Here is a 20,128-nt window from a genome sequence, read left to right on the forward strand (position 1 = left end):
AGTAAAAGTGTGGGCAGTGAACAGTAGATATGAGACTTTGCATCATAGAAGGAGACCAGACCCTCATCATAAGCCACAAACACTGTATAGCTAAATATTCAGTCTTATTCCTCAGACATACACACCAGTATCCATCTTTAGGACTGAGTATAATTTCTCCTTTCCTGGTAATAGATTCTCTGGTGACTCGTAAATCCCACTCAGTCTTCCATTTGACCTGAACCTCATAGTAAAATATCTGTGTGGAAAATCCAATTTTTCCCAAAATACAAACACAATAATGAACCCTTTCTGGATTATTAGGGAGATTCTGTCTTTTGTCTCCACATGTAATGTGTTTTCCATTATCAGACAGGATGAGAGATGGATTTGCTGTATCAAGATCCAGAGTCACGTCCACTGAGAGACAGAAAAACAGTGTACATCAGTTTTATCATCACACAGTGTGTAACAGTGAAGAGATATAGATATAGTCATGTAGTCTGTTGGAAAAATGTTACATTAAGATTAAAAACTAAACTTGCTTTCTGCTTCTTCCATTGGGGGTCACCACAGCAGATCATTGATATTCATGAACCGCATTTTCGATTTGGCACGTTTTTTTACGCTGGATGCCCTTCCCATTTATACGGGCTTAGGACCGGCATGAAGAGTGCACTGGCTTGTGCAACTCTAATGGCTGGGGTTGGTTCCCTGAGCGGGAATCGAACCCGGGTGCATGCGGTTCATGCTCCGCATCCTAACCACTAGACCACTGGGGAACCTGTTACACTGAGATTAACTACTTAATTATTATAAAAAGCTTCAAAATACTATAACAATAAACCAAAACACAACCATGGATTTATACAAAACACATTTCTGTTCTCAGGATCTTTATAAAAATTAAAAAAAAACTGACTTCTTAAATGGAGCAGCAAGTGCAGAGATGAACGCATTCACATGTAGATCAGGACAATTGGAGATTTCCTCCTTACACACTGGACACTGGCAGTGTGGACTGCTGTCCCAATACTCTTTTAGACAATTTATACAGAAGTTGTGTCCACATGGAGTAGAGACTGGATCAGTAAACACATCCAGATAGATGCAGCACTGGAGCTGATCTTCACACAGAGCACTGCTGGAAGAAGCCATGGCTGATACAGGAGATACAATTAGAGTGAATTTAGATCACAGTAGACTTTATACATTACAATATAAAACAATAACCACAAAACATTTTTATTTTTATTTGTTCCCCTCACAATCTCCTTCACTCCCTCACCATCAACACTGATTTCCAAGTCCCCCACAACAGTTCAACTCCCCTAATTCCACAACCTTCTTCTACATAAGACCAAAAGTAATCACAGTAACTTCCACAGTTGGAGATGCTGAAGCAGGGGAAAGATCCAGGACATCTGACAGAATTAGTCTCTACTGAAAGCCTGCATTAAGCAGCTGTGTGGAAACCTTCAGCAGCTCTTCTACATGAGCTTTTAAGAAGAAAATGTATCAGAGTTTTGAAAAACATCCTGCCTGGTTCATGTACCAGAAAAAAATCCCAACTCCCTCATTACTGAACAATTACAGACCCTTAGCCCCTACAGCTCATGTAATGAAGGTCCTAGAGAGACTTGTGCTGCTCCATCTGAGACCTCAGCTCAGCTCTTTAATGGACACCGTGCAGTTTGCCTATGGACTAAAGGTAGGTGTGGGTGATAATAATATTAGACATCATAAAAAAATGTGAAATTCTACTCCTCTAGTCCAAATAAATGCTGCTACAGTACAGGAGTTATGAGGACACCTGTCATGTTCCTATAATCCCAAATGTCCCCTTAATATTGGCATGTTATCAGGTCAATTGTCACCATAAACCACAGGGTGTCTCTTTCACAATTTATTAATTGACCTTTTAATGCTCAACGTCCTGAACATTCGCCAGGCTGGTAATGCCACTGATTGTGGTCCTCTTCCTTTTGTAGCCCACCACCATCTTTATGGTATTGGCCACATTGAGGGGCAGATGGTACCCCCTTCACCCCTCAATAAAGTGTTTGACAACACTTCTGTACTCTTCTTCCCTAATGCATCAGATCACATCAGAAAGTTCTGATGATTCCAGAGATCTGACCAAAATTAAAAAACCTGTGGTGTACAAGGTGAAGATTATCTGCTATTTCCAGCACGCCAACTCCCAGCACATACATATCTAGAGTTTGCTGGATCACATGAACACCTACAAGATGGTATCCAAACGTTTTGTGAATAATGGTGTAACTGGTGCTATTCTGACCCACATGTGTTACCACGTCTGTGATTTCATCATGTACAGCAAATTAGAACAAAGAACAAACTTGAATTATTCTGTATGAACTGTATTAATGTGGAAGGGGACTATTTTGAAGGTGATCGTGTGTAAGGGTAGATAAATAAAGTACTTTCTGGTAAACAGAGTCTCCAAACTCTTTCATACCTCATAGGAAACTTCATGTGGTTTAAAAGCCTTCTGTATCTGAGATGTTTTGACTATATATATATATATATATATATATATATATATATATATATATATATATATATATAGAGAGAGAGAGAGAGAGAGAGAGAGAGAGAGAGAGAGAGAGAGAGAGAGAGAGAGAGAGTAAATAGTAAATCAGTTTGTCCTGTATAATTTACATGCTACGGTGGCGGAGGAATGCAAAACACATTAACAAATTAGAAAACAAAATAACAAATGCAAAACAAATGAAAAAATCCGCAAACACATTAACAAATCTAAAAAACAACAAGTCACCAAACTGCACACTGCAGTGGACATCAGTACGAAGCTGCACATAGACTGTCTCCCTCAACCAGACACGCAGATCCCAATAGGTATGTAACCAGCAGTCATTCTGATCCTCTGAGTCTGGAATCCGACAAGAAAATCCTCTAATGTCTGTAGTCAGTATAAATCACATTCAGATTCATTCCAGAATAAATAATTGTTCCTTCATTCCTTTATGTAGTGAACAGCAAAGATGAGGCCAGAAAGACGAACAAAAAAGATACGTTGAAATGGATGTTATTTCATTTATTAACACCCACTGAACTCTTTAACTTACATTTTCAATTTTTATTTACAAACACCACAAAATCCTTCTCTATCCTTGTCTCTACCTATCATGGAATGTTTGTGTACCTGCATTTAGAGCTGGATGAGATGTTTTGTTGACCTATTAAACATGCAATAACCCAGCTGATTCTAATAAGTACAGGTAGGAGGGAGAGTAGAACACAATCAGCTGATGCCTTGCCTTGGTGTACTTTGCGTTTTTGTAGTGTTTAATACTCTTTTCTTGTGTAGATTCTTTGAGTTAATAAAAATATGCAGTTAAAATGTCATATGAACTGCTGCATTAAAACTGTGTTTAATCTTAAACATGTTGATGGATTGAATACTTTGTTATTCCCACAATGAAAGTCTAATGTAACAATTGGAGTGTGAGAATTACTTCATTTCATCAGGGACCTGTTCTATGTTTACTTAAAACTACATCGAGACAAATGACGTATCCAAGATAATGTACCTTCTTAGGTTCTCCAAACACATGTGGTGAGTAAAGCAGGATGGAGTTGCTTGAGATAACTGCATGTTCATGTGTTCCTTGAAAAGGCTGCATGTATATATTGATATGAGAAATCATGATGGGAAAAGCTGCGATTAGCTGGTCAATGGTACAAGCGCTAGTGAGTGTGTACAGTTTGTTAACGCTGCAGAGTGAGAGATAAAGCTTAAATGTTGTGAAGTAAATGAAAACGCTTCGTACACTTCACCCGAGAAAACTTTAAAAGCTGCCAAAACATGGTGAGACGTCTGGCAGGAAGTGACGAATGAAATGCATAAGTGTTCCCATTGTTATCATTTTTACATTTTACTTTCTTAAAGTCAGAGACACCACAAGACCCACTAGAACTTGGGAACAAGTAAACATGAAGTATTTAGTAACATTTTATTTGTATTATGCATAAACATGGACATTTAAAAAAACTGATTATAAATTAACAGTGCAGATGATCAGTGGGGCTGAATTCTTACCTCCATCATTAAAACAGGGGCTGAAGTATGGATAAAGTTTCCCAATGAAAGTCTGAGCAGTGAAAGAATAGATATGAGATTTTGCATTAACATCATAGAAGGAGACCAGACACTCCTTATAATCCACAAACACTCCAACCTTCTGAGGAGTCTGTTTCAAGGAGAGGGAGACAGAGGGAGAATCAAGAGCCTTATATTCAGTCTTATTCCTCAGAACCACACACCAGTATCCATCTTTGGGACTGTATGTAATCTCTCCTTTCCTGTTAATGGATTCTCTGGCAACTCCTAAATCCCACTTAGTCTTTCCTTTGACCTGCACCTCATAGTAAAATCTCCCTGAGGAGAATCCCTTCTTTCCCAGAACTATGCAATAGTTATTAAACCTCTCTGGATTATCAGGGAGATTCTGTCGTTTATCTCCACATGTAATTTGTTTTCCATCATCAGACAGGACGAGATAAGGATGAGCTGTATCAGGATCCAGAGTCACGTCCACTGAGAGACAGAAACACAGCGTACATCAGTTTTATCATCACACAGTGTGTAACAGTGAAGAGATATAGATATAGTCATGTGATCAGTAAGAGCTCACAAACCTGCATATTGTTGAATTCTCTTCAGTTCTGTTTGGAACATAGTTTTGGAAAATGTTACATTGAAAATAAATACTTCATTATTATAAAGAACATCAAAATAACTATAAATTTCAGCTGAATGTAAATATCTCTTAGAATGAATCTTCTCAGAATAAACCCACAGTAAACACTGACCAGTTTCATCAATCTTCTCCATTTCCTGACTGAGAGTCTCCTGAAGCTGAGCCAGAGCTCTCCTCAGAGTCTCCACACTCAGATGAGAGGTAATTGTGATGGAAGTCCAGTCCTGGGTGTGTGGAGAGCTGCACAGTGATGGGCAAATCTACAGTACAGAAGGAGAGAGGAGAAATCCCTTAGCATGGGGACCAACCTGTCATGTGCTGCATTGCTATTGAGAAACAGAGGAACTCTGACCTGTAGGAGGTGGAGGTGATCCTCAGTGTGTAAGTGCTGCTCCAGATCAGTGTTTTTCCTCTTTAGCTTACAGAGTTCCTGCTCCAGATCTTTAATGAACTCTTGAGCCTGTCTTTCTGCTGCTTTCTGCTTCTCCTCCATCACCTTAAGCAGCTCATCCTGACATCTTTCAGTGCAGCGCATCAGAGCACTGAACATCTTCACAACATCCGATTTCTCCTTCTCTGAGTTTATCTAACAGGAGACAAATCGAGATCAATCATTTCACATGAATGTATCATGATTCTCCTAATGTGTAGAATAAATGAGGTCTTCTGGAGGTTAGTTACTGTAGGAGACTCACTTTATCGACTTCTACAGAGTGTTTGATCTCCTCAATCTTCTTCAGTCGCTCCTGTATCTTCTGCTGAACTTCTGCTTGAGTCTTCACCAGTTCATTCTGAGAAAAATATGCATCATGTGTTAACTCATAAGTCAGAGGTCATATTTCTGATCTACAAACATTATCCATCATAAATGTTTAGTCTCTCACCTTCTTCTCAACACTCTCCTCCTCTATAGGAACAGTGATGTGGGTTTTGTGGTCTCTTTCAGAACAAAACTGACATACACACGTCTGGTCATCTCTACAGAACAGCTCCAGGGGTCTCTCATGTTTCTGGCAGATGTAGTCCTCCAGGTTCTCCACAGGCTCCATCAGTTTGTGCTTCATGAGCTTAGCTGTAGTTTTATGAGGCATCAGATGAGTGTTACAGTAAGAAAGTCCACAGTGAAGACAGGATTTCAGAGCCTTAAGCCTGTCCTCAGTGCAGGAGTCACACAGAACCTTCTTACACTTGGATGGAAGCTGATCTGCAGCTCTGCTGGATTTCACCTGAATTGACTTTTTAAATGTATCAGCAAGTGCAGAGATGAACGTATTCACACGTAGATCAGGACGATTGGAGAATTTCTCCTTACACACTGGACACTGGCAGTGTGAACTGCTGTCCCAGAACTCTTTTAGACAGATCATACAGAAGTTGTGTCCACATGGAGTAGAGACTGGATCAGTGAACACATCCAGACAGATGAAGCACTGGAGCTGATCTTCACACAGAGCACTGCTGGAGGAAGCCATAGCTGATACAGAAGATACAATGAGAGTGAATTTAGATGGCAGAACACTTTACACATTACAATCCAAAGTGACACAAACTCTATCAGTTATTACTGAATTAAGCAATGAATAAAACTCAGTGTAGTGCTGTTAGAGGAAAACAATCAAGACTAGTGTATGTGATAAAAAAGCAGAGTAACTGTTACCATCCCAAAGATTTCCTGTAAATGCATGTTCTGTAGGCTTCATTCCTGGAACACTCCATTTATAAAATGAGCTCTGAGATCCAAGTAGTTTAAGAACAATAGAAATGCAACATCAACTTCTGCAGAGACACTACAGTTCAATTCATCCTAAAGAATAAACTGAATCTGGTCTTTATTAAGTTCAGCACATTGCCCTCCCTCACTATCTCCTTTCCTCTCTCATCATCATCATCACCATCACCACTGCTCTCAAAGTCCCCCACAACAGTTCAACTCCCCACATTCCACAAGATTCACAATTACCACCCCCACATACTGTATCTGTCACTCCTGGCCAGTTTTGTGGTAGTTACTAAGAAATAGTAACTAGTTACAGTTAAAGTCAAAGTCAAATTACTCAATTACTTTGTTGATTACTTTCACCAAAAATTCATTACTGTTAAAAGTAACTTTTTAGTTACTTTTTTAAAGAACGTTCTTTAATGTTCCCATTAATGCCCTTTTATGCGTTATGGTTTATACAAACACAAAACTGATTTAAACACAAAGTAATTTTTAAACACTATATTATTTAAGTCAGACCAGCACAAACTGAATATATCACAAGGATTTCTGAAATAAATAACAAAACAAGCTAAATAATATTTTCAGAATCAAAAACTAAAGTGGCTTCTGCATCATAAAAGCTGTTGTGTTGAGCTCTTAAAAATGTTCCTTTCACAGCTAAAGTATAAAAACTATCAACAATGTAGAACAGAACACAAAACATTTTGAAATAAATAAATGAAAGCAATCTGAATTATTCAGAATCAATTTGGAGAAAGTCAGCACCAAAAAAACTGCTATCATTGACGCATGCGCGAACCGAAATCATCATCTTATTTTCTTCAATGGCGGTTTGGGAACCAACTAGCAGGATGATCTAAACAGCGTTGGTGTAGGAGACCAGGAGAACCCGTGCAAGGAATCCAAAAAGTGTTTTGTTGGTTGGCACTAGTGATGTTTTTAAGTGCAGGTTGTTTTTTTATTTGATGATTTTTTTAAAGAAGCAAATTATTTTGAGTTCTTTACTATTTAAAAATGTTAACATGTGAGTTTTTTTCAGTAAAAAAATATAAAAAAATGGGAACTTTCCATACTGAACCAATGCCTTATTTTTAATAATAAAAAAAAAAATAATAATAATTTTAACAATATTTTTATTAGATTTGATTAGATTTTTGTATATTGTAGGAATTGTTACTGAAAACATATAAAACACAAAAACCTAAATAAATACCTTTTTGTTTACTGGGACATGGTCAAATCCCACATTTTAATTTATAATAATTTAGGGTGAAAAACAGACATATCATGTCTTTATGAATAATATATGTAGTTAGGACCTATAGGAAAAAAAATATAATGCCAAATAATTGTTAATAGGAGCATTTATTTGCAAGACAAGCTTAAAAGAGTAGTAAAGAAACAATGCATAATTTTACTGTATGTAAAAATACTATTATTTGACAATAACTTCGCTTTAACCTTCATATGATTAACTGTCTTCAGTGGTAATAAAAACACTCACAATGATTACAAGAATAATCTGTAAATATTAGATATCATTCTATGTAAAAATACAAATTACTCTGTTAAATTACAGCTAATTTCTTTAAAAAAAAAAAGAACATTTCTATAATATCAAAATACAATGAATTTTTGATAAATTTAAGGACGGAACGATAAAATACAGAAAATATATGTAAAACAACAGGAATTTTGTTGTAAATTGAAAAAAGGGCAAATTTCTATAAACAAAAATACAGACATTTAACTATAAAAAAAACTTTTTTTTTTTTTTTTAACAGTGTGTATGTATTGGTGCTTGTTGTATGTGTGTACTGCATTCCCCCCCTCAGGGTTTCCTATAAATAGACACGGGTCACGCGCACTGGGGTACAGAGTGTCGTCGGGCTTCTGGAGTTTTCCATGTCATAAAATTCGGTGTTTGTGAATCCTGCATGAACGCTCGTTTACAATATTTCTAATAAAAATGATCAAACAGAAATGCACACTGCGTTAATAAATTAGTGCTGTTAAAATTAAAAAGCGTTAATATATTATCTACTCAAACATGATGTAGTTAGTATTTGACCTTTTCCTGCTCTCTCCCTGCTTTCCTCCTGATCACTGACGGTTTACCTGCTGTGACTTGAAGAAAGACTGTTAAAGCTGAAGATTGTGTCCTGCTGCAACCTGCTGAATCCTGATCTTCAAACGCATTCACGCTTAACTTTCGCATCTGCTGAGTGACATCATTAGATCACGCACCCTTTCTCTTGCTTTGACTTATAGTTACATATTTTAGCCACAAGAGGGCAGAAAATCGCCGAATTAAATGCACAGACGCATTAAACCAGAGCCGCCACAACGATTTTCTATGAAGGACCAAAAATCCAACCTGCCTGAGCGCTTATACTTGTATTATATTCAAATAGTTTTTTGTCATTGTATTAACGAGGCTCACACACCGAGTTTTGTTATCAGAACCATTTTATTCTGCTGTTTAACACAATCCTGACCGTTGCATACTGTAGCATTATACTGCCATCTAGTGGCCATCTTATCATGGAAAACATCAGTACATCTTCCCCTTTTTTAATTTTAACAGTTAATAGTTTATATCTTCATAAAATTTTTTATCTTCCTTTAAAAGTAATAAAAGATAACTCTATGTTTTACCATTTAACAAATCTTAGTTATCTCCACATAATCTTGAGATAAAAAAACTTCTCCACTTAATCGTTGCTTACCCCATTTAAAAAAAACAAAAAAAAAACATATCTTATCTGAACATATCTTCACATTTCTTCTATCAAACTTTATGTTCTTTTTATTTTTCTCTTTGGACGTTCTTTATCAGTCCCTGCTACCTTACCTCTTCCTTGCAATTCTGATTGTTCACTTAGGTTTAAATTTGCTAGGTCATGTGTGTCACTTTCCTTGATTCTTATGAATCTCCAAGGTACATTCAGCAGGTGTCTTCTGTTCTGCCTCATTAACATTCGGTAACGTGCTGTCTCTGTTTTTTCTTCCGGGTCGACAGCAATCTTACCTAAAGACCATTTTCAACATACCCTTTTAACAACTGCATTTGGGTCCTTCTTTCAGTCATCATCCCTGACGCTCATAGAGATTGAGGGGTCAACTGATAACATCTCTTTACACTTTACTTCTCCAGGAATCTGGATTAAACATCAGGCAAACAGCACTATGAGGGTCAAGTTCTTTGATGTTTCCAGTATATTCCATAAAATTCAGCCCTTTTCATATCACACAAAACACTGAGGCAGTCTACGTGAAAGAAAAGAGTACAGACCCTGAAGACCAGACTTCTTGAATTTTAGATCTTTTAATGTATGCTTTTAATATCTGTCAGCCGTGTCCAGCACCATTTTACTGTTTTTGTGTAATGCTGAAATGGCATTAAAACAGGAGATACCTGAAACTGATTAAATAGTTCTTTGCTGACATCACGTCCAAGAAGCTATAACAGCACATGCTGTGGAGATGACGTTAGATCCGAAAGTGAAGGAAGTGCTTGCAAGGATGCAGAGAGTCTTGTTCCCTTAGGGAAACAGGGTTACACAGCGGCCTCTCCGGAACCAGAAATAGTGCTTTTACCGTATATAGCCCAACTTTTCATAATACATGGACACCAGAGACAGCTGTGTTCATGTATACGACCACCAGACTCTGTTACGGTACAGGAAACATGCAACCACTAACCTGCATAATGATGTAATTAATAACCCTTGCGACCTCAGCCACAAAGACCGGGCCCATAGCATCGCAATTGGGCGGGTGTCTGTGCTAGGCTAAAGGGTAACCCTAGCGAGCTGGCTCTCCCGTCTATTTTTCTTTCAAACTTCTGCTCCCTGGACAATAAATTGGATTCAATCCGACTCCTGCAGACCATGTGGCAAGAGTTCAGAGACTGCTGCGTCTTTGTTTTACTCAATTCAGTTAATTTTTGTTTAATTCAACAGCATCTTAATCTTTCTCCTCTGCTGCTCACTTTTTACCTGCTGAAGGTTCAGTTCCTTAAAGAAAGGCTCCTCTTCCTCTTCTCTTCCTGTTCACCTGAAGTGGCTTTTATCTCTCGCTTCCTACTGGAGATTGGGTTCTGCTTAATGGATTTGATTTTGGTTATGCCCACAGCTTTAGGTTTGAGTTTCGGTTCATCATAATGCCGTCATAACAGGCCCCCATACACGCCCTTTTCTCATGCTGTCATTACAGGCTTTAGCCACTAAATGGAAACAAATTACCAGGTGAACATCATCATTTTACACGTTCTCCATCTCTGTAATAATCTGCACTGGGTAAGTTTTTCGTATTGTTTTAATTATCTTTACATAATTATATATATATATATATATATATATATATATATATATATATATATATATGTTTTTTTTTAATAGTATTATGCTGGAGAATTGTGGTGTAAATGAAATAATACAATAATAATACACTAGAAGAAAGACACATTTAAATGATTTTAAGCCTTTTATTTTGCTTTAATACATTGTTTTCTCTCAGGGATAAAAATGCTTCAGATCCTTACACACCCAATAGAGCAAACTATACTTACAAAACACTAAATGGTTTGGCTCCCATGTATCTATCCAGTCTTCTAAGATGCTGAATGACCTAGTCAAAACTTTTATCGATGGCCCCCAGTTGAAACAAATATAATCTCTGTATATTAATTAAACTGTAACTGAAGTCAACATTAAAAAACATTTCTCCCCCCATGTTTCTCCATCATAACATGTCAGGAACTGTTAATGTTATGATGTATAATGTTAATGCCTGGGACATTTTTCACTTTACCACCATTCTGACCTGGTAAGCATCTTTTCCACACCTCCAGCCTTGCAAATATATTACACAGTTGGAAAAAGAGTCAGGATTCCTTCCAGGAAAAACAAAAATATACGTTGAAATGTATTTTATTTCATTAATTATCACCCACTGAACTCTGTATACTCACTGTATAACTTACTTTTTAAGTTTTTATTTACATTTACATTACATTTGCAGCATTTAGTAGACGCAAATGAAGGAGGTACCAGTCAAGCAGCGCTGGAGGATCTCAGACAGCATGGTGCAGTGCGAGATGTGATGAGGTCACTGAGGTAAGATGGCGCTAGTCCATTTTTGGTCTTGTAGGCAAGCATCAGTGTTTTGAATCTGATACGTGCAGCTACTGGAAGCCAGTGAAGTGAGCGCAGCTGTGGGGTAATGTGGGAAAACTTGGGCTGATTGAACACAAGCCGTTGCGTTTTGGATCATTTGCAGTAGACGAATAGTGTTTAGGGACAGACCTGCCAGCCGAGAGTTGCAGTAGTCAAGTCTTGAAATGACAAGAGACTGAACAAGCACCTGGGCAGCCTGTGTGGACAGAAATGGTCAAATCTTTCGGATGTTGTAGAGAAGAAATCGACAAGAACGAGCCACATAAGCGACATATGGGAAGAAGGACAGTTCATTGTCCATAGTTACCCCAAGGTTACGAGCAGTGGCTGAAGGGGAGAGCAAAGAGTCATGAAGTGTTATTTGGATATTTTGACCTGGAGATGAATAACCTGGGATGACCAGCAGTTCTGTTTTGCTGGGGTTGAGTTTTATTTGGGGAGCACTCATTAATGAAGATATGTCTGTCAAGCATGCTGAGATCCAAGTGGAAGCTGTGGTATCTGATGAAGGGAAAGAAAAGATTAGTTGAGTGTCATCTGCATAGCAGTGATAAGAAAACCCTTTATTTACCCTGTATTTACAAACACCACAAAATACTTCTCCATCATGGAATGTTTGTGTACTTGCATTCAGAGCTGGATGAGATGTTTTTCTGACTTATCAAACATGCACTAACCCAGCTGATTCTAATAAGTACAGGTAGGAGGGAGAGTAAAACACAATCAGCTGATGCCTTGCCTTGGTGTACTTTGCGTTTTTGTAGTGTTTAATTCTCTTTTCTTGTGTAATTTCTTAAATATTACTTTTTTTTAATAGATATTTGTGTAGATTCCTTGAGTTAGAAAAAAAATCTGGTTTAAACTTTATATGAATTGCTGCATTAAAACTGGGAGAGCTCGCTAACTCCAGTTACAACAGAAATCATATAAGCACAGACAGGTTTCCAAAACTCGTGCTTTTTTATTTTTCTTGGCAACAGCGTTACGGGTTAGTCAAAGAAACTTAGAAATGAGCATCAGAAAATAATAAGCACATAATCCTCAGTCTCACACGCACACACACGCAGTAATACCGGAAGAATGCAGTGACGTGCTGTTCCCAAAATTCCGCTCTGCTCTTAAAGGAGCCACAACATATTTCACCCGTTACACCGTGTAACAGACACTCTTTTTCGGTAAAGCCTGTTTGAAGTTCATTAGTTTCAGTGTAGATACACCGAACAGCGGCTTATACACAAGGTGCAGCTTATTTATGTTAAAAATAAAAATATTTGTGAAATTCATTGCGGCTTATACAAGGGTGCACTTTATAGTCCGGAAATTACGGTACTTAGGTTCTCCAAGCACATGTGGTAAGTAAAGCAGGAGTTGCTTGAGATATTTGCATGTTCTAGTGTTGCTTGAAAAGGCAACACAATATATTGATATGAGAAATAATGACAGAGAAAGGCTGTGATGAGCTGGTCAATGGTACAATGACTAGTGAGTGTGTACAGTTTGTTTTCACTGCAGAGTAAGAGATAAACTTTAAAGATTTTGAAAACCTTGAGAAGAAAATAAAAACACATATTGTGATAATTTTTACAACTTACTTTCTTAAAGTCAGAGACACCACATGACTCACTAGAACTTTTAAAATAAAATTTTGATGAAATATTCAAATACATTTTGTTTGTATTATGCATTAACATGGACATTCTAAAAAGCAGTTTTACAAATAAGACAAGAACAAATTTATTTACTGTATTTACATGGAAAATTCATTAGTATGAAATGGAAGCAAGAGGGTTTAGTTTGAATTAGAAATGTAGGATAAGATTTGATGAAAAGGGCAGATAATCAGTGGGGCTGAATTTTTACCACTTTCATTAGTGCAGGGGCAGAAGTATGGATAAAGTTTCTCAGTGAAAGTCTGAGCAGTGAAAGAGTAGATATGAGACTTTGCATCAACATCATAGAAGGAGACCAGACCCTCCTCATAATCCACGAACACACCAACCTTCTGAGGAGTCTGTTTCAAGAAGAGGTAGACAGAGGGAGAATCACAGGCTAAATATTTAGTCTTATTCCTCAGAACCACACACCAGTATCCATCTTTAGGTCTGACTATAATCTGCCCTTTCCTGTTAATGGATTCTCTGGTGACTCCTAAATCCCACTTAGTTTTCCCTTTGACCTGCACCTCATAGTAAAATCTCCCTGAGGAGAATCCCTTCTTTCCCAACACACAGACACAAGTATCAAACCTCTCTGGATTATCAGGAAGATTCAGTTTGGTATCTCCATCATATACTTGTTTTCCATCATCAGACAGGACGAGATAAGGATTTGCTGTATCAGGATTGAGAATCACCTCCACTGAGAGACAGAAACACAGCGTACATCAGTTTTATCATCACACAGTGTGTAACAGTGAAGAGATATAGATATAGTCAAGTGATCAATAAGAGCTCACAAACCTGCATATTGTTGAATTTTCTTCAGTTCTGTTTGGAAAATAGTTTTGAAAAATGTTACATTGAGATTAAATACTTCATTACTATAAATAACATCAAAATACTGTAACAATAAACCAAAACACAAACATGGATTAAAAAAAAACAAAAAAAAAACACATTTCTGTTCTCAGGATCTTTATAAATTTCAGCTAAATGTAAATATTTCTTAGAATGAATCTTCTCAGAATAAACCCACAGTAAATACTGACCAATTTCATAAATCTTTTCCATTTCCTGATGGAGAGTCTCCCGAAGCTGAGCCAGAGCTCTCCTCAGAGACTCCACACTCAGATGAGAAGTCATTGTGATGGAAGTCCAGTCCTTGGTGTGTGGAAAGCTGCACAGTGACGGGTAAATCTACAGTACAGCAGGAGAGAGGAGAAATCCCTCAGCATGGGGACCAACATCCTGTCATGTGCTGCATTGCTTTTGAGAAACAGAGGATCTCTGACCTGTAAGAGGTGGAGGTGATCCTCAGTGTGTAAGAGCTTCTCCAGATCAGTGTTTCTCCTCTTTAGCTCACTGAGTTCCTGCTCCAGATCTTTAAAGAACTCTTCAGCCTGCCTCTCTGCTGCTTTCTGCTTCTCCTCCATCACCTTAAGCAGCTCAGCCTGGCTTCTTTCAGTGCAGCACATCAGAGCACAGAGCATCTCCTTAACATCTGCTTTCTCCTTCTCTGTGTTTATCTAACAGGAGACAAATCGAGATCAATCATTTTACATGAATGTATCTTGATTCTTCTAATGTGTTGTATAAAGGAGTTCTTCTGGAGGTTAGTTACTGTAGGAGACTCACTTTATTGACTTCTACAGAGTGTTTGATTCCCTCAATCTTCTTCAGTCGCTCCTGGACCTTCTGCCAAACATCTGCTTGAGTCTTCACCAGTTCATTATGAGAAAAATATGCATCATGTATTAACTCATAAGTCAGAGGTCATATTTCTGATCTACAAACCCAATTCCAAAAAAGTTGGAACACTGTACAAATTGTGAATAAAAAAGGAATGCAATAATTTACAAATCTCATAAATGTATATTTTATTCACAATAGAATATAGATAACATATCAAATGTTGAAAGTGAGAAATTTTGTAATGTCATGCTAAATATTTGCCAACATGTGCTCAGGAATACTTGCAGAAAACATTGTCGGTGAACACAATCCACCGTGCCATTCGCCGTTGCCGGCTCAAACTCTATAGGTCAAAAAAGAAGCCTTATCTAAACATGATCCAGAAGCACAGGCATTTTCTCTGAGCCAAGGCTCATTTAAAATGAACTGTGGCAAAGCAGAAAACTGTTCTGTGGTCAGATAAATTAAAATTTGAAATTCTTTTTGGAAAACTGGGACGCCATGTCATCCGGACTGAAGAGGACAAGGACAACCCAAGTTGTTATCAACGCTCAATTCAGAAGCCTGCATCTCTGATGGTATGGGGTTGCATGAGTGCGTGGGGCATGGGCAGCTTACACATCTGGAAAGGCACCATCAATGCTAAAAGGTATATCCAAGTTCTAGAACAACATATGCTCCCATGCAGACATCGTCTCTTTTAAGGAAGACCTTGCATTTTCCAACATGACAATGCCAGACCACATACTGCATCAGTTACAACATCATGGCTGTGTAGAAGAAGGATCTGGGTACTGAAATGGCCAGCATCCAGTCTAGATCTTTCACCCATATAAAACATATATGGCATCATAAAGAGGAAGATGTGACAAAGAAGACCTTAGTCAGTTGAGCAACTAGAAGCCTGTATTAGACAAGAATGGGACAATATTCCTATTCCTAAACTTTTGCAACTTGTCTCCTCAGTCCCCAGACATTTGCAGACTGTTATAATATGAAGAGGGGACACCACACAGTGGTAAACATGGCCTTGTCCCAACTTTTTAGAGATGAGAAGTTACTTTTTTTTTTCTTAAAATAATAAATTTTCTCACTTTAAACATTTAATGTGTCATCTATGTTGTATTCTAAATAAAATATTAAAATTTGAAACTTCCACATCATAGCATTCTATTTTTATTCACAATTTGTACAGTGTCCCAAATTTTTTATTTTGTAATCAGGTTTGTACAAACATTATCCATCATAAATGTTCAGTTTCTCACCACTATAGAAACAGTGTTGTGGGTTTTGTGGTCTGTCTCAGTACAGAACTGACACACACGCGTCTGGTCATCTCTACAGAATGGCTCCAGGGGTCTCTCATGTTTCTGGCAGATGTAGTCCTCCAGGTTCTCCACAGGCTCCATCAGTTTGTGCTTCATGAGTTTAGGTGTAGTTTTATGAGGCATCAGATGAGTGTTACAGAGAGAAAGTCCACAGTGAAGACAGGATTTTAGAGCCTTCAGCTTGTCCTCAGTGCAGGAGTCACACAGAACCTTCTTACTCTTGGATGGAAGCTGATCTGCAGCTCTGCTGGATTTTACCTGAACTGACTTTTTAAATGTAGTAGCAAGTGCAGAGATAAGCATATTCACACGTAGATCAGGACGATTGGAGAATTTCTCATTACACACTGGACACTGGCAGTGTGAACTGCTATCCCAGATCTCTTTTAAACAAATCATACAGAAGTTGTGTCCACATGGAGTAGAGACTGGATCAGTAAACACATCCAGACAGATGGAGCACAGGAGCTGATCTTCACACAAAGCACTGCTGGAGGAAGCCATGACTGATATAGGAGATACAATGAAAGTGAATTTAGATGGCAGAACACTTTACACATTACAATCCAAAATGACACAAACTCTATCAGTTATTACTGATTCAAGCAATGAATAAAACTCAGTGTAGTGCTGTTAGAGGAAAACAATCAAGACTAGTGTATGTGATAAAAAGCAGAGTAACTGTTACCATCTCAAAGTTTTCCTGTAAGCGCATGTTCTGTAGGCTTCATTCCTGGAACACTCCATGTATAAAATCAGCTCTGAGATCCACATAGAGTAAGAAAAATAGAACTGCATAGTTTGTCATATGTTCTCATTTTACTATCATCAAAATTTTTTTTTGCCTTCACTGGAAAGGTCTGACCAGACCCTGCTTCCACTGGTGCCTGCTGCCTGTTGTCTTAAGGAAGTCTATGACTAAGCAGATGTTTAAATCAACAACATGACTAATTGCATAACAGACAACATCAACTTCTGCAGAGACACAACAGTTCCAGTCAGGGTGAATTCAGTCCAGAAAATTAATTGAATTTGGTCTTTAACAAGTTCTGCACATTGCCCTCCCTCACTATCTCCCTCACTCTCTCATCATCATCATCACCATCACCACTGCTCTCTAAGTCCCCCACAACAGTTCAACGTCCCTCCTTCCACAATCTTCTTCTTCATAAGACCAAAAGAAATTACAATTACCACCCCCGCCTACTGTAACTGTCACTCCTGGCCATGTTAAGAAACAGTTGGAGAAGCTGAAGCATGGAAAAGATTAATTGGTCTGACAGAATCAGTCTCAGTGTACTGAAAGCCTGCACTAAGCAGCTGTGTGGAAACCTTCAGCCTAGATTATATTCATATTGGACATCAAAAGAAATTCTGAATTTCAGCTCAAACTGGGGAGTGGTAGCTCAGTGGTTAAGGTGCTGGGCTTCTGCTCGAAAGGTCTGGGGTTCAAGCCCTGGTATCGCCAAGCTGCCAATCTTGTGCCTTTGAGCAAGGCCCCTAACCCTCTGTGCTCCAGTGGAGCAGTTACATGGCTGACTTTGTGCTCTGACCCCAGCTTCCAAGCAAGCTGGGATATGTGAAGAAATCACTTCACTGTGCTGTATTGTATATGTGATAAATAAGGCTATTTGATTCTAGCTACAGTACAGGAGTTATGAGGACATCTGTCCTATCACCATTATGTTCACTAATATTGGTATGCAAGTAAGTAAATTGTCCCTGTAAACCACAGGGTTTGTTCATCTCTTTCCTCTACACAGTTTTGTAAATTACCTTTTAATCCAGCTTGTTTTGTGGATGGACACCAATGTAACTGTTTCTGTCAACTCAGATTAATAGTGAATGGAGGGTGAGGCCAGGGGAGGAAATCAGGAAGAATTACAAACTGGTTGGAGATGTGTCTAATCAGTGTTCTCTGTTGCAGTGAGCAGGGAAAAGAATAATAGGTGTGAGAGAATAGGGCTTCGAGAGAAAGACCCTAAGAGACGAGTGTGGTTGGGTGTGTGTGAAAGGGAAAATACACAATAAAAAGACCTGATACGGTCAAAACTGGTCGCCGCCCTACTGGTCTTCTTTTCCCTGAACCATTTGCTCTCCTACAATACTATATGGACAAAAGTGTGTGGTTCTTTCCAATACCATACTGTTACTGCAAAGCTGAAGGCACACAATTGTAAAGGGTGTCTATGTTCTGTATGTGGTAGCATGACATTTTCTCTTGATCTGAACCAGGGCCTGCTCTAGATATTTGATATTTATAAAGCAAGCGCCAGCTTTGATCAACTAAAAGACCCAAACCTGTTCTAGCATGACAAGGCCCTTGTGCACAATGCAAACTTCATGAAGATCTGCTTTGCATGAGTTGGAATGGAAGATCTCCTGCTATAGGGCTCTGCCCTTAAACCTATTGAACACTTTTAGGATGAATGTGAACACTGACTGAACCCCAGACTTCCTCACCTACATCAGTTCCTGACTTTACTAACACCCTTGTGTCTAAATGATGTTATGCTGTATGTAATGGTGCTTGTTGTATGTGTGTACTGCATTTTCCCCCTCAGGGTTTGCTATAAATAGACACGGGTCACGCGCACTGGGGCACAGAGTGTCGTCGGGCTTCTGGAGTGACCCATGTCAAAGTTTGGAAGAGTTTGGATTCTCTTATTTATTTGTTTATTTCTTATAAGTAAGTGTTACTGCACGAAAGCTCGCTCACAATATTTCTAATAAAAATTATCAAACAGAAATGCGTGCTGCGTTAATAAATTAGTGCAGTTAATATGAATATTTTATATATATATATATATATATATATATATATATATATATATATATATATATATATATATATATATATATAGTATAAATAAATATATATATATATATATATATATATATATATATATATATATATATATATATATATATATATAGAGAGAGAGAGAGAGAGAGAGAGAGAGAGAGAGAGAGAGAGAGAGATTATTTATTATCTACTTGAACATCATGTATTTAGTATTTGACCTTTTCCTGCTCTCTTCCTGCTTTCCTCCTGATCACTGACAGTTTACCTGCTGTGGCTTCAGTTCCCTGAAGAAAGACTGTAAAAGCTTCAAAGTGAAAATTGTGTCCTGCTGCAACCCGCTGAATCCTGATCTTTAAACGCATTCACTCTCAACTTTTTAACATCTGTTGAGTGACATCATTACACTACGCCCCCTTTCTCCTGCTTTGACTTATTACAGTTACATATTTTGGCCACAAGAGGACAGAGAATACCCGAAATAAATGCACAGACGCATTAAAGCAGAGGCGCCACAACGATTTCCCATGAAGGACCAAAATCAATGGGCCGTGGACCGGTAGTAACGGTTGCATTATACTTGTATTATATTAAAATTATTTTTAACATTGTATTGACGAGGCTCACACACCGAATACAGTTATCAGAACGATTTTATTCTGCTGTTTAACACAGTCCTAATATTTGTTTACTGTGGCATTATACTGCCATCTAGTGGCAATTTTACCATGGAAACACATATAAGCACATGTTCCTCTTTTTTTTATTTTAACAGGTAATAGTTTATATCTTCATACACTAACAATATTTGAACCTCCTTTAAAAGTAATACAAAAAAACCTTTATATGTCACCATTTAACAAATTTTAGTTATCTCCACGTAAACAATTTAGATTTAAACAAACATTCTGATTTTAATCTTAGCTTACCCCGTTTAAAAAAAATAAAATAAAAACTTCTCTCTCTTATTTGAACATATCTTCACATTTCTTCAATTAGTCTTTTTTATTATTTTTC

General features: G+C 37.9%; 1 protein-coding gene across 1 annotated transcript; it reads right to left on the reverse strand.

Annotated features, from left to right (window-relative positions):
* Positions 1–3,326: 3,326 nt before the first annotated feature.
* On the reverse strand, positions 3,327–19,484 carry LOC310726651 (uncharacterized protein). The gene is made up of 15 exons (XM_083542394.1): positions 19,380–19,484; positions 16,246–16,814; positions 14,924–15,004; positions 14,581–14,814; positions 14,338–14,485; positions 14,090–14,116; positions 13,423–13,988; positions 8,569–8,668; positions 5,612–6,201; positions 5,423–5,518; positions 5,080–5,313; positions 4,840–4,987; positions 4,666–4,692; positions 3,927–4,564; positions 3,327–3,520 (listed from the first exon to the last, which is right to left on the reverse strand). The coding sequence occupies exons 1-14, from the start codon at positions 19,474–19,476 to the stop codon at positions 4,023–4,025; spliced, it is 3,459 nt and encodes a 1,152-aa protein (XP_083398520.1). The 5' UTR covers positions 19,477–19,484; the 3' UTR covers positions 3,327–3,520; positions 3,927–4,022.
* Between the last annotated feature and the right edge of the window lie 644 nt (positions 19,485–20,128).

The sequence above is a fragment of the Silurus aristotelis genome (genome assembly GCF_946808225.1).
Source record: "Silurus aristotelis genome assembly, chromosome: 5".
In the NCBI taxonomy this organism is placed as follows: domain Eukaryota; kingdom Metazoa; phylum Chordata; class Actinopteri; order Siluriformes; family Siluridae; genus Silurus; species Silurus aristotelis.